General features: G+C 36.8%; 2 protein-coding genes and 1 non-coding gene across 3 annotated transcripts; 1 reads left to right on the forward strand and 2 right to left on the reverse strand.

The window, feature by feature from the left end:
• Positions 1-4,732: 4,732 nt before the first annotated feature.
• Positions 4,733-9,027, reverse strand: LOC123887282. Its single transcript, XM_045936571.1, has 7 exons — positions 8,883-9,027; positions 6,693-6,934; positions 6,359-6,571; positions 6,186-6,278; positions 6,003-6,104; positions 5,286-5,597; positions 4,733-5,041 (listed from the first exon to the last, which is right to left on the reverse strand). The coding sequence occupies exons 2-7, from the start codon at positions 6,756-6,758 to the stop codon at positions 4,946-4,948; spliced, it is 882 nt and encodes a 293-aa protein (XP_045792527.1). The 5' UTR covers positions 6,759-6,934; positions 8,883-9,027; the 3' UTR covers positions 4,733-4,945.
• Positions 9,028-15,698: 6,671 nt separating this feature from the next.
• Positions 15,699-18,140, forward strand: LOC123889081. The gene has a single exon (XM_045938278.1). It carries the CDS (start codon positions 15,699-15,701, stop codon positions 18,138-18,140), a length of 2,442 nt encoding a protein of 813 aa, XP_045794234.1.
• Positions 15,975-16,081, reverse strand: LOC123903371. Its single transcript, XR_006807948.1, has one exon. It is a non-coding gene; the product is annotated as a small nucleolar RNA R71 (small nucleolar RNA).
• Positions 18,141-18,151: the final 11 nt, after the last annotated feature.

An 18,151-nucleotide genomic window follows, 5' to 3' on the forward strand; every position in this document is an offset into this window, starting at 1 on the left:
CATAATCAGAGGTTGCATTGACATACTTCAAGATTCTTTTTACTTGTGTAAGATGGCTCATCTTTGGCTCAGCTTGGTACCTAGCACATACACCAACAGCAAAGGTGATGTCAGGCCTGCTTGCTGTGAGGTACAGTAGGCTTCCTATCATGCTTCTATACATGCTTTGGTCTACATCTACACCTTTCTCATCCTTGGTTAATTTTAGATGTGTGGCAGCAGGTGTTCTTTTGTGTGCAGCATTTTCCATGCCAAACTTCTTTATGATATTTTTAGCATACTTGCTTTGAGACACAAATATTGTGTCTTCCATCTGTTTCACCTGTAATCCAAGAAAATAGGTTAATTCTCCTACCAAGCTCATCTCAAATTCAGACTGCATCTGTCTCACAAAGTGTTGGACCATCGGTTCCGCCATCCCTCCAAAGACTATGTCATCAACATATATCTGTGCTATCAACAAGTTTCCATTCATTTCTTTGACAAATAAGGTCTTGTCATTTCCACCTTTCTTGTATCCTTGATTGATCAGGAATTCAGTTAACCTTTCATACCAAGCCCTTGGTGCTTGTTTCAAGCCATACAAAGCCTTTTTCAGTTTGTAGACATGATCCGGATGATTTGGATCTATGAAACCTTTGGGCTGTTCAACAAATACTTCTTCATGAAGATACCCATTTAGAAAGGCGCTCTTGACATCCATTTGGTAGAGTTTGAGTTTGAGGATGCAAGCTACACCAAGAAGCAGCCTTATGGATTCTAGTCTTGCCACGGGAGCAAAGGTCTCATCAAAGTCGATTCCCTCCACCTGAGTGTAGCCTTGAGCTACCAGTCTTGCCTTATTCCTTGTTACTGTACCCTTCTCATCAGACTTATTCTTGTATATCCATTTAGTGCCTATGACATTTACTCCATGTGGTCTTGGAACAAGGTCCCAGACTTCATTTCTAGTGAATTGATTCAATTCCTCTTGCATTGCTTCAATCCAGAACTCATCAGTAAGAGCCTCTTTTATGTTTTTAGGCTCAAATTTTGATACAAAACAGGTGTTTGAAATAGCATCAATCCTTCTTCTGGTAGCAATGCCCTGGTCTGGATCACCTATGATAAGATCTTTAGGATGATTCTTCTGTGTCCTAATAGATGGTGCTTTTGCTGGGGCAGGTACAGAGTCTTGATCAGATTCATTACCTTTTAATTCAGACTTTTCACTTTGTGTCATCTCTTCAGAATTGTCAGGAGATGGTTCAACATCTGTTTCCACATCCGATGGTTGAGTGGATGGTGCATCATCAATCACAACATTGATCGTTTCCATAATGACTTTGGTTTTTGTGTTATAGACCCTGTAGGCTCTGCTATTCAAGGAATATCCCAGAAATATACCTTCTTCACTTTTAGGATCAAGTTTTCGTCTTGGTTCTCTGTCAGCAAGAATGTAGCATTTACTCCCAAAAATGTGAAAGTGTTTCACAGTTGGCTTTCTTCCCTTCCATAATTCATACAAGGTTGCAGATGTTCCCTTTTTGAGTGTCACACGGTTGTGTATGTAGCAGGCTGTACTCATAGCCTCTGCCCAGAACTGATATGGAAGACCCTTGGCATGAAGCATTACTCTAGCAGACTCTTGAATGGTTCTATTCTTTCTCTCTACTACACCATTTTGTTGTGGTGTTATAGGAGCAGAGAATTCATGTTGGATACCTTCTGCTGCACAGAAATCATAGAATTTGCTATTCTCAAACTCCTTTCCATGATCACTTCTGACTCTTATAATGACAGACCCCTTTTCTCTTTGAAGTTGAACACATAAGTTTCTAAATGTTTCAAAACTATCTGATTTTTCTCTAAGGAAGTCTATCCACGTAAATCTAGAGAAATCATCCACCATAACAAAAGCATACCTTTTTCCTCCAAGACTTTCAGTCTGCATAGGTCCCATCAAATCCATGTGTAACAATTCAAGTGTTCTGGTAGTAGATTGATGTTGAAGCCTTGGGTGTGCCACCTTGGTTTGTTTGCCTATCTGACATTCTCCACATATTGTTCCTTCGTCTATCTTTAGCTTGGGTAATCCTCTGATTGCTTCTTCAGCTATGGCCTTTTTCATTCCTCTCAGGTGTAGATGACCCAACTTTTGATGCCAGAGTTTGACTTCCTCATTTTTGCTTATGAGGCAGGTAGACATATAATTTCCTTCTTCAGACACCCACAAGTAACAATTATCTTTGGACCTTACCCCCTTCATTATCAGTCTTCCTTCTTCATCTGTAACTAGACATTCTGATTGAGTGAAGTTCACCTTCATGCCTTGGTCACATAGTTGACTGATGCTGATCAAATTTGCTGTAAGTCCTTTTACTAACAGAACATTGTCTAAATTTGGTAACCCATTATCAATTAGGTTCCCAATTCCCTTTATTTCACCTTTAGCTCCATCTCCAAATGTTACAAAGCTTGTGGCATAGGACCTTAGGTTGGCTAGATACCCTTCCACACCAGTCATGTGTCTAGAGCATCCACTGTCAAAATACCAATCTTGTCTAGATGATGCCCGTAGTGAAGTATGAGCTATCAGGCTTACACCATCTTCTTTCTTCTTCCACTCTTTCTTGACATTCACGTTCTCAGATTTGGGTTCAAGTGGCCGTGAATTCTGTGGATATCCGTACAGTTTGTAGCAATAAGGTCTAATGTGCCCTTTCCTACCACAATAGTGACACCTCCAATTCCTTCTTTTAGTCTTCGACCTTGACCTGCTATATCGATGGTGAGGCATGTGTTGAGGCATCGAGTTATTCTGGACATGCTGCTTGGGTTTTAACCATGTGTCAGTTCCCTGATGTGTGGGAGGATGAGGAGGTAGTAACCCACCACTAACAGGAAAAGTTTTCTCAATGGGGGTAGTGATTGTAGCTTTGTTGTAACCCATTTCTTGATCTACTATCTCGTAATCAAAACCAATAGGTTTCTTACCAGCACTTTGTTTAAGCAGCATGGCTTGAAACTTTTCTTCTCCTGATGCAAAGACTCTAGCTTGTTTTCTAGCATACTCCAAGTCTTCATTCAGCTTTTCAATTTCTTTGTTGAGAGTCTTGATTATATCCAGACATTCATTCTTCTCGACCTGAAGTTGGCAATTTGTCTCCTTTTGTTTTTCCAAGGCTTTGCAGAATTCATTGCTCCTGATGAATAAGTCCTTATAGGTAGCCAGAAGTTCTTCATATGATGTTTCATCGCATGATTCAGCATCAGATTCATAGACACCTGTCAATGCATTGACAAGTTTTGCAGATTCACTTTCATCTTCTTCTGAATCATCCTCATCTGACCAAGTAACGGCAAGACTCTTCTTCTTCTTTAGAAAAGTAGGGCATTCAGATTTGATATGACCAAATCCTTCGCACTCATGACACTGAACTCCTCTAGATGAAGTACTTTTGTCATCACTTCTGGTCCTCCTTTGACTGGACACAGGTTTGTTGAAATCAGATTTGGTGCTTGGACCATTGAACTTATTGTTGAAGTCAGATTTGGTGCTTGGACCATTGAATTTATTTCTTTTATCCATCCTCTTCATGATACGGTTGAACTGTCTTCCAAGTAACACCATGGCTTCAGATAAGCTTTCATCACTCTCCATATCTATCTCATCATCTTCTGCAGTATTAGAAGTAAAAGCCAAACTTTTGGTTTTCTTCTCTTTTCTTTGGTTTATGCTCATCTCATAGGTTTGAAGTGAGCCTATTAGTTCATCCACTTGAATGTTGGCCAGATCCTGAGATTCTTCTATTGCTGTTACTTTCATGTCAAACCTCTTAGGTAGAGATCTGAGAATTTTGCTCACCAGTTTTTCATCTGATATGGGTTCTCCCAAGGCATCAAATGAATTTGCAAATTCTAAAATATTCATGTGAAAATCATGAATAGTCTCTTCTTCCTTCATACTCAGATTTTCAAAATTTGTGCGAAGCATCTGAAGTTTGGACAGCTTTACCTTGTTGGTTCCTTCATGTGCTTTCCTGAGTATTTCCCACGCCTGTTTGGCTACAGTGCATCGTTTAACAAGTCTGAACATGTTGATGTCCACCCCATTGAATATGGCATTCAAGGCTTTTGAATTTCCCAGAGCCAGGTCATCCTCGTCTTTGGAATAGTCTTTATTAGGCTTGATTTCACCTGTTACCTCACTACAAGAAAAAATGTGTTTAGCAACAGTTTTGGGACGATTTAGCAACATTTTTTAAATGTTGCAGCATTTTTAGCAACAGTTGCCAAACTGTTGCAGATTTGAGCGTTGGTAGCTCAAATAGCAACGGTTTGAAAAACCGTTACACAAACGGCCACAGTATGTGTTGCAACGGTTCTAAAACCGTTGCAATAAGCTAAACGCAAAACACAAATTTTAGCCAGTTTTGCAACGGTTTGAAACCGTTGCTATTTGATTTTTTATTTTTTTTGTTTTTGCAGCAGTTTTGAAACCGTTGCTATTTGATTTTTTATTTTTTTGTTTTTTCAGCAGTTTGAAACCGCCGCTATAATATATTTCTTTTAAAATATTTTATGATTTCTTTGAGGACAATTTTTTTATATATTTTTTTTTGTAGGACAATTTTTTACCCTGTTTTTTTAATCATCGACTAATATTCAAACGTAGTATTTTTAAATATTGAACTACTATAATAATTCTTGCAATGTAAACAAATTCATAAACAAAATAACATTCATTTGATTCAAAAATAAGGTGTTCACAACGACACATGGAACTAAAGGTCACAATACATGCGCAATACATCTAAAGTTTGCATTGACACATGCAACCTAAATAGTACATAACAAAAAACAAAAACGAAGGTCACAACACATGCGCCTAGTACATCAAAATTAAAACAAATAGAAAAGCGTGACATCAAAAGTTCAACACGCCTAAACAAAAATTATATATCTAAGTTGAATCGTCTGGAGTTGCTTGATTACCCTCAACATTATGACTAGACTCAGAAGAGCGTCGTACTTCAAACGACGATCCTATGTTATACCCCTGAAAACAAAATTTAAAGTATAGTTAAAAACAAAAGTATTGTAGTATCAACATATATATTATATATATTATACATAAAAAAACGCACTTCAAATTAATATCATGTGACTTTGAACATGAAATAAATTAAAAAAAAAAAACTTATTAAAAAAGGTATAATATAACAATAACAACAAGTCAATGTCAATATATTCACATTATATATATATATATATATATGTAAGGCACACAAATATTGTCTTACCTGGTTTTGCATATTAGCCATAATAAGAGCAAATTGTTCCTTCATTGCATCAAATTCAGCAACTTTAGCTTTAAGCTCATTAACTTCAGCAACTTCTTTAGTTAGCACATCAATTTCGCTTTGCATCTTAGCTATTTTGGCATCAGCAGTCGATGAAGAAGTTGATACTGAAGGACGAGAACTAGAACCATTATTTTGAGATGGTGTTGGACCAAGTCCCATTCCTCGAACATAACCATGATGCTCTTTTCCAAACACGGTCACAAAAGCCTCATTATCAGATGATGTCTGCCTTTCTTTTTGTAACTCTTCCTACAAATACAGTGTTATTTATCAAAATTGGAGTCCAACCACAAGAATCTGGATAGAATACAAAATACATAGAATCTAACTTCTACACTTTTTTTCAAACAAACTTATAAACTAGTCCAAACAAACTTATAGTTTATTGGACTTACCAAAAGTCATGCATAAGAAATGCCTAAAACTCAATTTGACTTGAAATTATATATAGGATAGAAAAGTCACATAATATTGTTTCTATCCCTTTATTTATTTAAAATTGGGAAAAAAACAAGTCAGCCACCGAAACAACATTTTAAAGTAACCAACACTAAGCAGCAGGCACCCAGACATATATAATATAAATCTTCTAACCTATGGTTGAACACTTATATAGAGCAAAAATCAGTAAACATATATAATACAATTTCTTACATTTTTTTGTCGAGCCTCATCATTAACATATGATCCGTTCCTCTTCGTGTGAGAGATTTCATACATGTCTCCTCTACTGTAAGACCGTCCATCTCTTTGTTCCTAAAATGAAGTAAAATAGTTATATAATTATACATTGTAATAATTATGTAATAATTCTTATATGAAATAATTTAATTGTACCATAATATCTCGTGTTCTTGCTAGTGACCTTGTGCCTAACGTATGGGGAATACGTTGCTTTTGGCGATTTAGAGCATTTTTGTCTGCTTTCGCCTATATTAGAAAACAATTTTAACAATCAATATACAATATATTAGGAACAAGTGTAAAATAATTCAAATTATTGTTATTACCATAGTATCCGGAGACAATCTATAATTCAAATACATGGCCCAATGATCTTTTGTAACTTCAGGTGGAAATTGCTCTATGTTTTGTTCAACAGTAAGAGCCCAATCATAATACTTATTGAATAGAAAGCACCGACGTTCCCTCCACCTCTTTCCCAAGCTTGTATAAATCCACTTCTTATGAAACTTGTTTGTATCACTTACAACAAATTTAGCCTTCAACGGAAACAAATTGAAAGATGTTTCTAAATTAAACATATATAAATTGAAATAGACGACAAAAAATTGAAAGATGTTTCTAAATTAAACATATATTCAATGTAATTTCAGTTTATACCTTTATGTTGTTATCATAAATTAAGTCTTTCTTTGCCAACGGAACTTTGGGCCATTTTGGATACATTATAGGAAGCAATTCATCACTACTAGCAAGAAAGCCAATATATCCTGATAACAGTCCACCTGCCTCTCCTATGGGCTGATGGTCATCATTCCAGATTGTTTGCACCTTAAATCCCACTTTGTTCGGGATTAAGTCGTTCACTTCTACACTTTTTTGTCTAACATTACCATCATCATCTGACATATAAATTAAATGAATTAGTACACAAAAATATTGGACAAAAAGGAGATAAAAAAGAAACCAAAATTATATAGGTATACCAATAAATCACACTTCTACTTTAAATCACACTTCTACTTTGCGGTGTTTTGAAACCGCATTTTTTACAGGGCATTTTGCCATTCCATTTGGACGATTTTTAAAGGCAAAATCAAGGAATCCATTAAGTCCTTTAGCATACTCTGGCGTATTTCGTGGTTGTGTAATCCAAGTCGTATCCATTGCTTCAGAACTATTATTATCAATTCAGAATTAACATAATTAGAATATTAAGAGGCACTAATAAGTACAAGTTGTACACTTAGGCCAAAAGATACAAATAACAAGAGTTTTAGGATTGAATGCAGTATTAAGGAAACAAAACGTAAAAAGAATTATAGCATGGAAAAATTAGGGAAAGGAACATGAACATTGAACTAAAATTAAAATGAACAGCTGCTGCAACTTCACAGGTTCTGCTAACTTCACAAATTCAACAAAAATGGCAACAGAAGAAAACCAACAACTTCTTATAGTAGTTTATCTACCTCTTTTAGACGAAAATAAATTTAATGGCAGTAAAACTGAAGGGTTAGCATTAATTAATTAATTTTTTACTTAACTGCACTGACCCATCCATTACAATTCAATGACATTATCACTATAGGATTGGCACATACTGAATCTAACATTTCTACCTGTCAGTATATTGTACTTATTTCAACTTGGCCAAAATCTATGTAGTTGATAGAGTTAGGGCCTAATACTTGTAGCCAACACAGTTCAATCAAGAACTAACACACTTATGTCTCGTGCAGAGAAAAGATGCAAACCGAAAACCAACACTAACTACATGGAGATAGAGAATGTAACAACAAAAATAGGGGCAAGAGAGGATTTCCCTACATTCAAAATGACTGTAAGTCATATTATCAACAGAACACCATGGTGATCCCTGAAACATCTAGTGATCTGCCAGTTTCTTTCGGACAACAAGAGGCAAAAATACAATATTTTTCTCATTTTCCTTTGGCTTTCTTTTTCTGTATGTTCAATCCCTCCCATTTATCTCTGTACTATTGACAAGGATGGTTGCTAATAACCAAAGCATATGACAAGGAACACACTTGAGCGTAAAACCAACTCAATAGCAGTTCTTAAATGTGAGAATTGGTTCTTACGAGGTCCACCATTAGAAGATAATAATTTGAGTACCATGTGTAAGAAACAGCAGGAACAAACCCAACAGCAGCAGAAACTACACCCACAATATATCTCCAGAGCGCAACGACGATTACCGTGACATTTACAAACTACTTAACCAGAATTGGAATAGCAATGACAACAGTCCAGAAATCAAAATCCCATAATAAGAACAGAACATAAATCAAAATCCCGTAATAATCACTTAATCATTATCAATAATAAGAAACAGTCCCAAAAAATCAAAATAAAAAATCTAAACAAGAGAGAAAGATAGCATGAACATAATAGAACATAACAAACAATCGAAAATCAAAATAAAAAAATCCCAAAAACAAGAACAGAACAAACGAAAATTAAAACAGAACAAGAGAGTTGCGGCGATGAAGATGAGGAAAACAAGAACAGAACAAGAACAGAACAAAACGAATAACTCTAATTTTCCAATTCTTGTAATTTTTCTTTCTCATACCATTAGTGAAGAGTAATTTTATAAAGTAAGTTATAATTTATCTTTTCCATATGTAACCAAGCAGAGTGAAAAACACAGTGTGATGTGGAATGTGAAGTGTTTGTGGATGATAATTGAGAGAGAACAAAAGACAAGTAGAAGTAGAATAAAGGAACACAGGAGAAAGAAAAATAAAATTAAATAAATTATGCTTCATGATGATTATCTTCGTGACATTAAGTATAATCCAATTCCAAAACGGCTGAACATACCTTATGGAGGACGACGGCTGAACGACGTTAGGGTTCGTTTTCGCGATGGAGAAGGACGGCGAAGGAGAACACGGCTGAACGACGGCGAAGGAGAACACGGCTGAACGACGGCGAAGGGTTCGTTAGGGTTTGTTTTCTCTGGAATGAAGGAGAAGGAGAAGGCGCTGAAGAAGTAACTTAAAAAAATAAAAAAAATGGTTCGCGGTTTTTTTTTTTCTATTTATCAACTAAACCGCTGGTAAACCAAATTAAACCGCCGGTTCATTAAAAACTTACCAGCGGTTCCTCAAAACCGTTGCTATTTTAATTTTGTTTTAAAATTACCGGCAGTTCTACAAAACTGTTGCTATCCATTTGTTGCAATTTCCACTTTTTTTTGTAGTGCCTTTCCATCCTTATCAATAACCATAGGGGGTTCCCATCCATTTTCTACAGCTTTCCATGTTCTGCTATCAATGGATTTAAGAAATACCATCATCTTAGCTTTCCAGTAGTCATAGTTCTCATGCCCAGTTAGCAGTGGTGGTTTAGAAACCGTTCCTCCTTCCTTGTCCATCTCACCAGAAATTTCTGTCCCTGAAGCTCACCCTGAGTTTCGAGCAGGGTGCCTGCTCTGATGCCAATTGAAATTCTGACACACTAGTATAAAGATGTTGTACTCAACGTTTCACCACTATAGTATACTTTTAATGCGTGAATCAATGATCCAACATCCAACAGCGCATACACAAGGAATAAAAACTAAACAAACTGAAAGTAAATTAACACAGAGATTTGTTAACCCAGTTCAGCATAAGCCTACTCTGGGGGATACCAATCCAGGAGAGAATCCACTATGATAGTATTAGTTTGAAGCCCTTAACAAACCTCCCGTTAATGACTTCTCACCTAATCACCACCCGTGCTATATCCTACCTAAGACACACCTAGGTATGAGAACCTCCGCTCACCTCCTCTTGATCACAGCCACTGTGATCGTACACTTATAGATTCAATAGGTGAAGACACACTTCATAAAACACACACCAATTCCTTACTTAAAAGCTTTGGAATTGTATACACACACTATCTCCTTGCTTAGAAGCTCCAGAGATATTACAATGCACAAACACACAGTTCCTAGTCTAGTGAGAAATCAACACAAGACTTAGAACACAATAAAACACAATACTAAAACCTAAACTCACGCTTTGTAAGACTCAATTCTGGTTTCAGTGAGTTGAACAATGGAGTCAACCTTCTTTAAATAACCTTCACGAGCTCAGGCTAGGTCTTCAATTAGGCTTCAATAGCTCAGCATGATTAATGGTCCCTTCAAGGAATATTCTTCAATTAAAATGTTTTGTTTCCTTAACTTGAAGATCTGATTAACAAGCAACACTTGATCACGAGATCCATTAATAATTATGCGTGACAACGCTCCTTATCACAAACGAACATTTATTGTGGATTCCATATTTAGAACTTAGGCGCGAGATCTCACCATACACAGGCCCGGCCTACTGGATGTGGTATCCAATGTTGAAGCATTGTACCGAACATCTTGCTTATACTGGATGATGGAAGCATGTAGTTCCACATCAGGAAAGATCACATGTTTTAGCAAAATGAGGCCAACCATACAACGCCAACAAACTAAATTAGTATCATTTTGGTAGAGGAGTGTAATACTCGAACCGACATTCAATAAATTAAATGTGATTTTCCGTTGCGTATTTTGAAAAAGATTTTACTAAGGAAGAAATATATAAATAATGGGTTTGGGTGTTACAATTGGTATCAGAGCCCCGTTGTCTTCGGACTGTGTGGGTTATGTGTCGATCAGAGCAGGTCTGTGCAGTCAGACCAAGTGAGTATTGTGTGTCAGTCGTGTTGGTCTAACAATTTTGTTGTGTTTGTTTTGTGAAATCACTTATATTGTTCATTTAGGAACTATGAGTGGTGTGAATTGGATTAGTTGATCCATTCTTTTGTTGAGTAATTGTATGAGTGCTATGCTTCTATGTTTATAATAGTTGTATATGCTTAGAGTTTAACCTTTGTGTAGTTTAAACTTGGTTGATTGATGCTTATTTGCTAATTGTTGACGATCCGGCATGATATAAAACTGCATGTGACGATCCGGCATGATATAAAACTGCATGTGGTAATGATTTGAAATAGTTTTAAAAGAAAAACTAATGTTATTTCTTGATGATGAAGATTTTGGTGAAAATATAGAGTTATTTTCTTTTGAATAAGTGGAAATTAAATTTTCAAGATAGTGAGAAGAGTAGGATGTTAATGAATCCTAGTGTGTGTTTGTTATATGTTTGTTTATAACATGTGCTGGATGATTACTAGGCATTTGAATTGCTATGCGTTTTATGAGTAAAAACATGAAGATCTCATAATTCTATGTCGTGGTTGTTGATGCATGATTCTAAATGTGCTTTCAAGTCTATAATGATGTTATATGCTTGATGTTTTGGATTTTGTGGATTAGTGAGTCGAGAAAACGAGAGTTTAGTGAGCGTAAGTTCAAAACCGTAGCAGAGCACCCAGATTTTTGGATGTGCTCGCTAGGCGAAGAATGAACCTCGCTGAGTCTCGCTAAGTCTTACTAAATCCTGTGAATGTTTTTGACTTGTCTCGCCGGGAGCTCGCTAGCTTTTGCTAAGCGAGGGAGCTAGACAAGAATTTTATTTGGTTGATGTCTTGTCCTAAGTTGATTAGATGTGAGATTCTTGTCTTCTTGTGTTTGTTAGGACTAGAATAAATGTGAATATGAATTATTGCTATGCAATGTTCATTTTTCTTGTGTTGTTTTGATTTCCTAACTTTGAGAAGTGAGGGAAGTATAGGTTACTTGGATGCTTGCATGATTTTGTGTAGGTGTTTAGGTATCGTGGGTTAGGTTTTGTCCCCTGTATGCGACATGCGTATAAACGATGTCGATACTAGTTTCTTCTTAGGAAGAATATGTTTAGAGACGATAGAACCGTTAGGTGTGAGCACCAGAAGTTCTAGTGGAAGAGTGTAGGTGGGTTTGAGATAAGTGGGGGAGAAGGTTATATCCCTCCGAGATGTTTCGATCGTGAGAAGATGAGATGAGTAGAGATGTTCTTGAGGCGGAGTATTCAGGAAGTGGGGACGTTGTAGGATAACAATTCGAAAGATTTTGTGAGAGGCTTGCCGAAGAAAGGGTAATTGGATTTGGATAATGACAGGGCAATTTGTGTCGAAGTTGAATGAGATCCTAGAAGTGGAGATGAAGCTAAAAGAGAGGTATTATTTTTGAATGATGAAGAATAAGAAAGTTAGCCGTTGGAGAACGTGTTGAGAGTGAGTAATAGGAGGTCATGTTGGAAGTGACTTGTGTTAGGTGAGAGTTTGCGAAAAGGATTACCGCACATATGAGTAGATGTCGTGTTTTAGCACATATAGTATAGAGTTGAAGGCTATGCCTAAGGTAAGTGTCAGAGAGCATTTGGTAGTGCCCACAAGATAAGAGTGAATAAGTATTTGCTAAGGAATTTGGATTCATGGAATGGAAGAGTCGGTAGAGACTAGTTTTGTTAGATGCATCGTGGATGTTGATGAGGTATGGTCACAATCGGTGACAATGAAGTAAAGGATTTTAAATTGTTTCATCATGGATGATGAAACGGTAGTGACTTGGTGCATAACTTAAAATGTATTTGGACGAGAATTTTGGAAATTTTCTAGAGATGTCATATTGGGATTAGACAAGGAGTCATGAGTAAGAATACTAAGACAAAGGTCGATTAGAATTTAATGGATGGGATTAGATCGTATGACGAGTATTTGGAGCTTTGTGGATTTAATTCGATGAGTGAATAAACGGAGAAGAGTGTGCTTGTTGCAATACAAGATGATGGGGAACATGGATAGGTGGAGTGTGAGAGAATTGAAGATGTTGTTGGAATCAACGAGATAGAGGTTATGATTGTTTGGAGAACCAATTTTAGGCGGTAGCCTAATTTTGAAGTAGCGAATTGCTAAGGGATTAAGGAGAAGTGGTATTGGAAAATGTTGCGTTAAGGAATGCAAATGTTGGTTGAGAGATTACTTGGGAATGGAATAGTCGTGTTGGGATTCGACTAAATGATTGGAGATATGTGAGAAAAGGAATTTGACGGTTAGAGACGGTAGTTTTTAGCATGTGTCAATGAAGTTTGAGAATGTTGGTCATCAAGTGATTGTTGGAATTAAACTATCAAGTGATAAGTTGGAATAAGATTCGAATATGAATAAGTGATGTAACACGGTTAAGTGATTCATGAGGGAATCAGAGAATTATGAAGTTGTGGAAGTATTCCACGGAAGTATCTTTCGGAGAGTTCGATTGGTTATACCTGTTTTGGGGTAGAGTTGTGAGTACCGTAGAATATGAATCTATGGATGTTTCGTGCGGAGTGGACGTTTTAGCGGTTTGATAAGACTGTTTTGTGCCGATATCATGATTGTTGAATATTTATCGACAAATTGAGGAACTGGCCGTCCTTGATCTCTTGTTGATAAATAGACAAAAATTGTGTTGGATGGGATAAACTAATTTTGTCAAACTTGGTAATGTGTAGCGTTTTGAGCGTTTCGTTGGAGGGTCGGATACAGGAGTTATCCGGAGTTGCTTTAGTCGCATAATTTTCGAGGGCGAAAATCTTCTAAGTGGGGGAGAGTTGTAACGACCCAATTTTCATATTATTATTTTTATGTGTTAAAATATTTTATTTAACGTGGAATTTTAATTAAGTTAATAACTAGAGTTATTTATCGAGTACTTTAGTTATTAAGCGAGTAGTGAGAGTTAACGTGTTATTGGGCCAAGCCAATTGGGCTTGAGGCCCAATGGGCCTTGAGTGTGTGTGAGGGGGCGCCCATTAAGGGCAAGGAAGAGAGAGAGAAATTCTTGATGGAAATCGTTCCTAAGGTTCTTAATATGTTTAACATGCTTTTAACATGATTAATGAACGGATTTAATGGTTAAAAAACGACTTTTATAACAGATTAAACTCAAGAACTTTGTGTTCTTGAGAGTTTTGATGAAAAAGTGTCAATCTTTACTTTTTCGATGTTTATGACGTAGATCTGAGAAATGAACTGTCCTTTTGTGTTTAGATATGCTTGTTGCACTTGAATATGAACTTATTTGGGGTTTATAACATGAAAAATGGTTTATGTGAGAGTCTTGAGAGTTTAGAGTTTGAAATGAGAAATGTAGAAAATTGTTATCTATGAGGTCTAAACCTTTACGTGCAATTTTGACCTCTTTTCTTTGTGAACTGGTTTTAGTGGCCAACATAAGAGTTGTAGCCCTGTTTGTTGGCTTTCCAACGAGTATATGTGCGTCTCCATTGGACTTTCGTAGCCCAAGTTATGATCGTTGCAATGAGAGGCTGTCCTGCAGAAATTAGAACCAGTCCATTCTGCAGAGAATTCGCCCCAGGCGAAATATATTTCGCCCCAGGCGAAAATTAGTCAGTGAGCAACCAGTAGAATTTCGCCCCAGGCGAAATTTGTTTCGCCTCAGGCGAAAATGTTGCAGTTTTCACCAATTTTTCATCTGCTATCTTCCTTTGCATGTATTTTCAATCAGTGTCTTATTCTTACATGATTGTTGATGCTTGTTGATGCTTGTTGATGAAGAATGATGTGTTGATGAATTGTTGATTATATTTGTGAATTATAATTGTTGTTGATTGTTGATGATGTTTGTTTAAATATCAAAGAAGTATATTAAGGTGTTAATCAACTTAATAAAGAATGATATTAGAGTATGTTATTCTAATAAAGAAGTATATCGAATTATGTTATTCGATAAAGACGGATATTAAGGTATTGATTATCTTAATAAAGACGGACGTTGGATAGTGTTCCACGTTATTGTTGACGGGCTATATGCCAAAATTGTTGATGAATATATTCATGAGTTTTGAGTGCATGCATCATGAATATTTAGGGATATTGGCTTGTCCAATAAAGAAGGATATCGAACTATATTGTTTGATAAAGACGGATATCGGAGGTGAAATACTCTGATAAAGACGATGGTACCACATGCATTAGAGGTGTCTAGAGGACATAACATGAATGTGAAGCATTAGATTGCATTAGGGATTATGTGTGCATTTTATAATAAATGATGTTTGACACATACTTGGTAAATGTTGATTGTTAATCCGTATGTGAGGAGCAGAGTCCGTCATGACTATAAAATGAACAACGCAGGGTCCGTCATGACCATAATCTGAACAATGTATTTGTTGATGTTTTGGTATTGTCCGAGACGACGTGAAACTATATGTTTGGTGTATTTTGTGGATGTTTGATTAGGTGATAAATGAAGTATATGCATGATATATGAATATGCATGAATGATGGTGATGTATATGTATAATGTATGATTATGCATGTTTTTGTGAAGAAGTGTTTAAGTACCATTTACTTACACTTGTATAATTTGAGTATGTTATCTAACTCTCTTTTATGTGTTATGTGCTGGACCGTTGGGGGTCCAGATTTACAGGTTTTGTGGTATTCGATGTCGAGTCGTCGATGAAGCTCCGCTCTGATTGTGACACGGGAAAGGGTTTTTATATTGTATATAGAATCTCCTTATCTAGGTTGTTTTGTATAACTAATAAATACATTAGTTGATTTAACATTTGTATAAACAAGTATTTTTACTAAAGAACTAAATTAGTATCATTTTGGTAGAGGAGTGTAATACTCGAACCAACATTCAATAAATTAAATGTGATTTTCCGTTGCGTATTTTGAAAAAGATTTTACTAAGGAAGAAATATATAAATAATGGGTTTGGGTGTTACATCGGCCGTACAACAAAACCAATTCTCCGGAAATCCCGCGGACGACCCTAATCTACATTTGTCCATATTCTTGCAATATGCCGATACTATCAAAGCTAATGGTGTCAGTCCCGAAGCTATAAGACTTCGTTTATTCCCATTCTCATTAAGGGATAAAGCTAGAGCTTGGCTCCAGTCCCTTCCATCCAACTCAGTCGCAACATGGGATGAGTTGAAGAAAGTCTTTTTAGCAAGATATTTCCCGCCTAGCAAAACTGCTATGCTAAGAGCCCAAATCAATGGATTTAGACAAAGAGACAACGAATCTCTCTTCGAAGCATGGGAAAGATATAAAGAAATGATTAGGATATGTCCTCATCATGGGCTCGAAAATTGGCTAATTATCCACACCTTTTACAATGGTCTCTTGTATAATACAAGAATGACAATAGACGCCGCAGCTGGTGGCGCACTTATGGATAAACCATACAACCAAGCCTATCAGCTTATCGAGAGCATGGCTCAGAACCATTATCAGTGGGGAAACGAGAGAACATCCGTAGAGAAACCTCAAACGAAAGGCGGTATGTACGAAGTAAACGAGCTTGACCTTGTTAAAGCCAAACTTGAAGCTCTAACTCAAAAGATGGAGAGTATGACCACAACACCTGCAGCCACCATGGCTGCAACAATTTCAAATTGCGAACTATGTGGAATTCAAGGGCACAAAATCGTTGAATGTCAACTCTTAACGGAAGTTCCCCCAGACCAAGTAAACTACACTCAAGGAAACCCTTACAATCAAGGTCCGAGGAACCATCCATACCTTTCGTACGAAAGTAACAATGCTCTATATGCACCTGGCCAAGCACCTACTCCTTCACCACCAGGATTCCAAAAACTTGCTTTCAATGCTCCTAGGAAGTCTAATCTTGAACTATTAGTAGAAAACTTCATAGCTACCCAGACTCAAACCAACCTTCAAACTAGTGAGCAAATTAAACAAATAACAAGCAAGTTAGATGTCTTGACCACTCACACTAGGATGCTAGAAACTCAAATAGCACAAGTAGCACAAAAACAAGCATCAACTGCTGCTCCCGCAGGCATTTTTCCAGGCCAACCTGAGCCAAACCCAAGGGGACATGTTAATGCTATTATATTAAGAAGTGGGAACCGATACGAAGGACCAGCCGACCCTAGAACCAATACTCCAACCATACACCAAGACTCAGATGAGGTAACCAAGGGAGAGAGTGAACAAAACATAAAAGATAAAGAAAATAGTGGGGAGGAAATCATAGAAAAGAAGAAACCTTATATACCCCCACCACCATATCAACCACCCATCCCGTATCCTCAAAGATTTGAGAAATCCAAAAGCGAGGGAAAGTTCAGGAAATTTGTAGAACTTCTAAAAAAATTGAACATCACAATACCTTTTACGGAAGCCATTACCCAAATGCCCTCATACGCTAAGTTTCTCAAAGAAATTTTAACTAAAAAGAAAAAGATCGAGGATGAGGAAATCGTTATGCTTACTGCCGAGTGTAGCGCCATACTCCAAAATGATATGCCTCCTAAGCTAAAAGACCCAGGAAGTTTTTCCATACCCTGTGTAATTGGAAATTATGTAATAGATAGGGCCCTATGCGATTTAGGAGCCAGTATCAGCTTAATGCCTATGACCATATGCGAAAAACTTAATTTAGGAGAATTGAGACCAACTAAAATGTCAATACAATTCGCTGACCGTTCTGTCAAATACCCCTTAGGTATACTAGAAAACGTGCCAGTACGTGTAGGTCAATTCTATATCCCTACCGATTTTATAGTCATGGACATAAGGGAAGATTCCAATACACCTATCATTTTAGGAAGGCCATTCTTAGCAACTGCCGGAGCCGTAATAGACGTAAAGGAAGGAAAGCTAACGTTTGTAGTAGGTGAAGAAAAAGTCGAATTTATTTTAACGCAAGCACCAGCTATAGACGATAGTTGTTACATGGTAGACGTCATCCAAGAATGTAGAAAAGAAAGTGAGAAGGATCAAACTAAACATTCTGAAATTTTAAAAACTTCCACTCCTCCAACTCATAAAAATGGTGATGACGACCTAGCTAAATGTTTAGAGATTACACAAGTTCCTAAACCTAGCCATGTTAAACCAACTTTAAAACTAAAAACTCCATCAAGACTCCAAAAAGGAACCCCTGTGGCTCCGAATAAATTAAAAGGCCCCGTTTCTAAGAAAATACCTCCCGACATATTAAAAGACCACCCAGAAAATAACATCGCTCAAAATAAAATACCCCCGGGTGTCTCTAAGAAAAAGAAAGAAAAAAAGAAGAGAAGACCTATGAAATGGTCTGACATTTTCAAATGGAGACCCAAGAATATTGAGCATAATTTAAAAGATGTGAGTCTAGAGGAGGAACCATGTTGACCTATAGGTCT

This window comes from Trifolium pratense, linkage group LG1 (genome assembly GCF_020283565.1).
Source record: "Trifolium pratense cultivar HEN17-A07 linkage group LG1, ARS_RC_1.1, whole genome shotgun sequence".
Taxonomy (NCBI): Eukaryota; Viridiplantae; Streptophyta; class Magnoliopsida; order Fabales; family Fabaceae; genus Trifolium; species Trifolium pratense.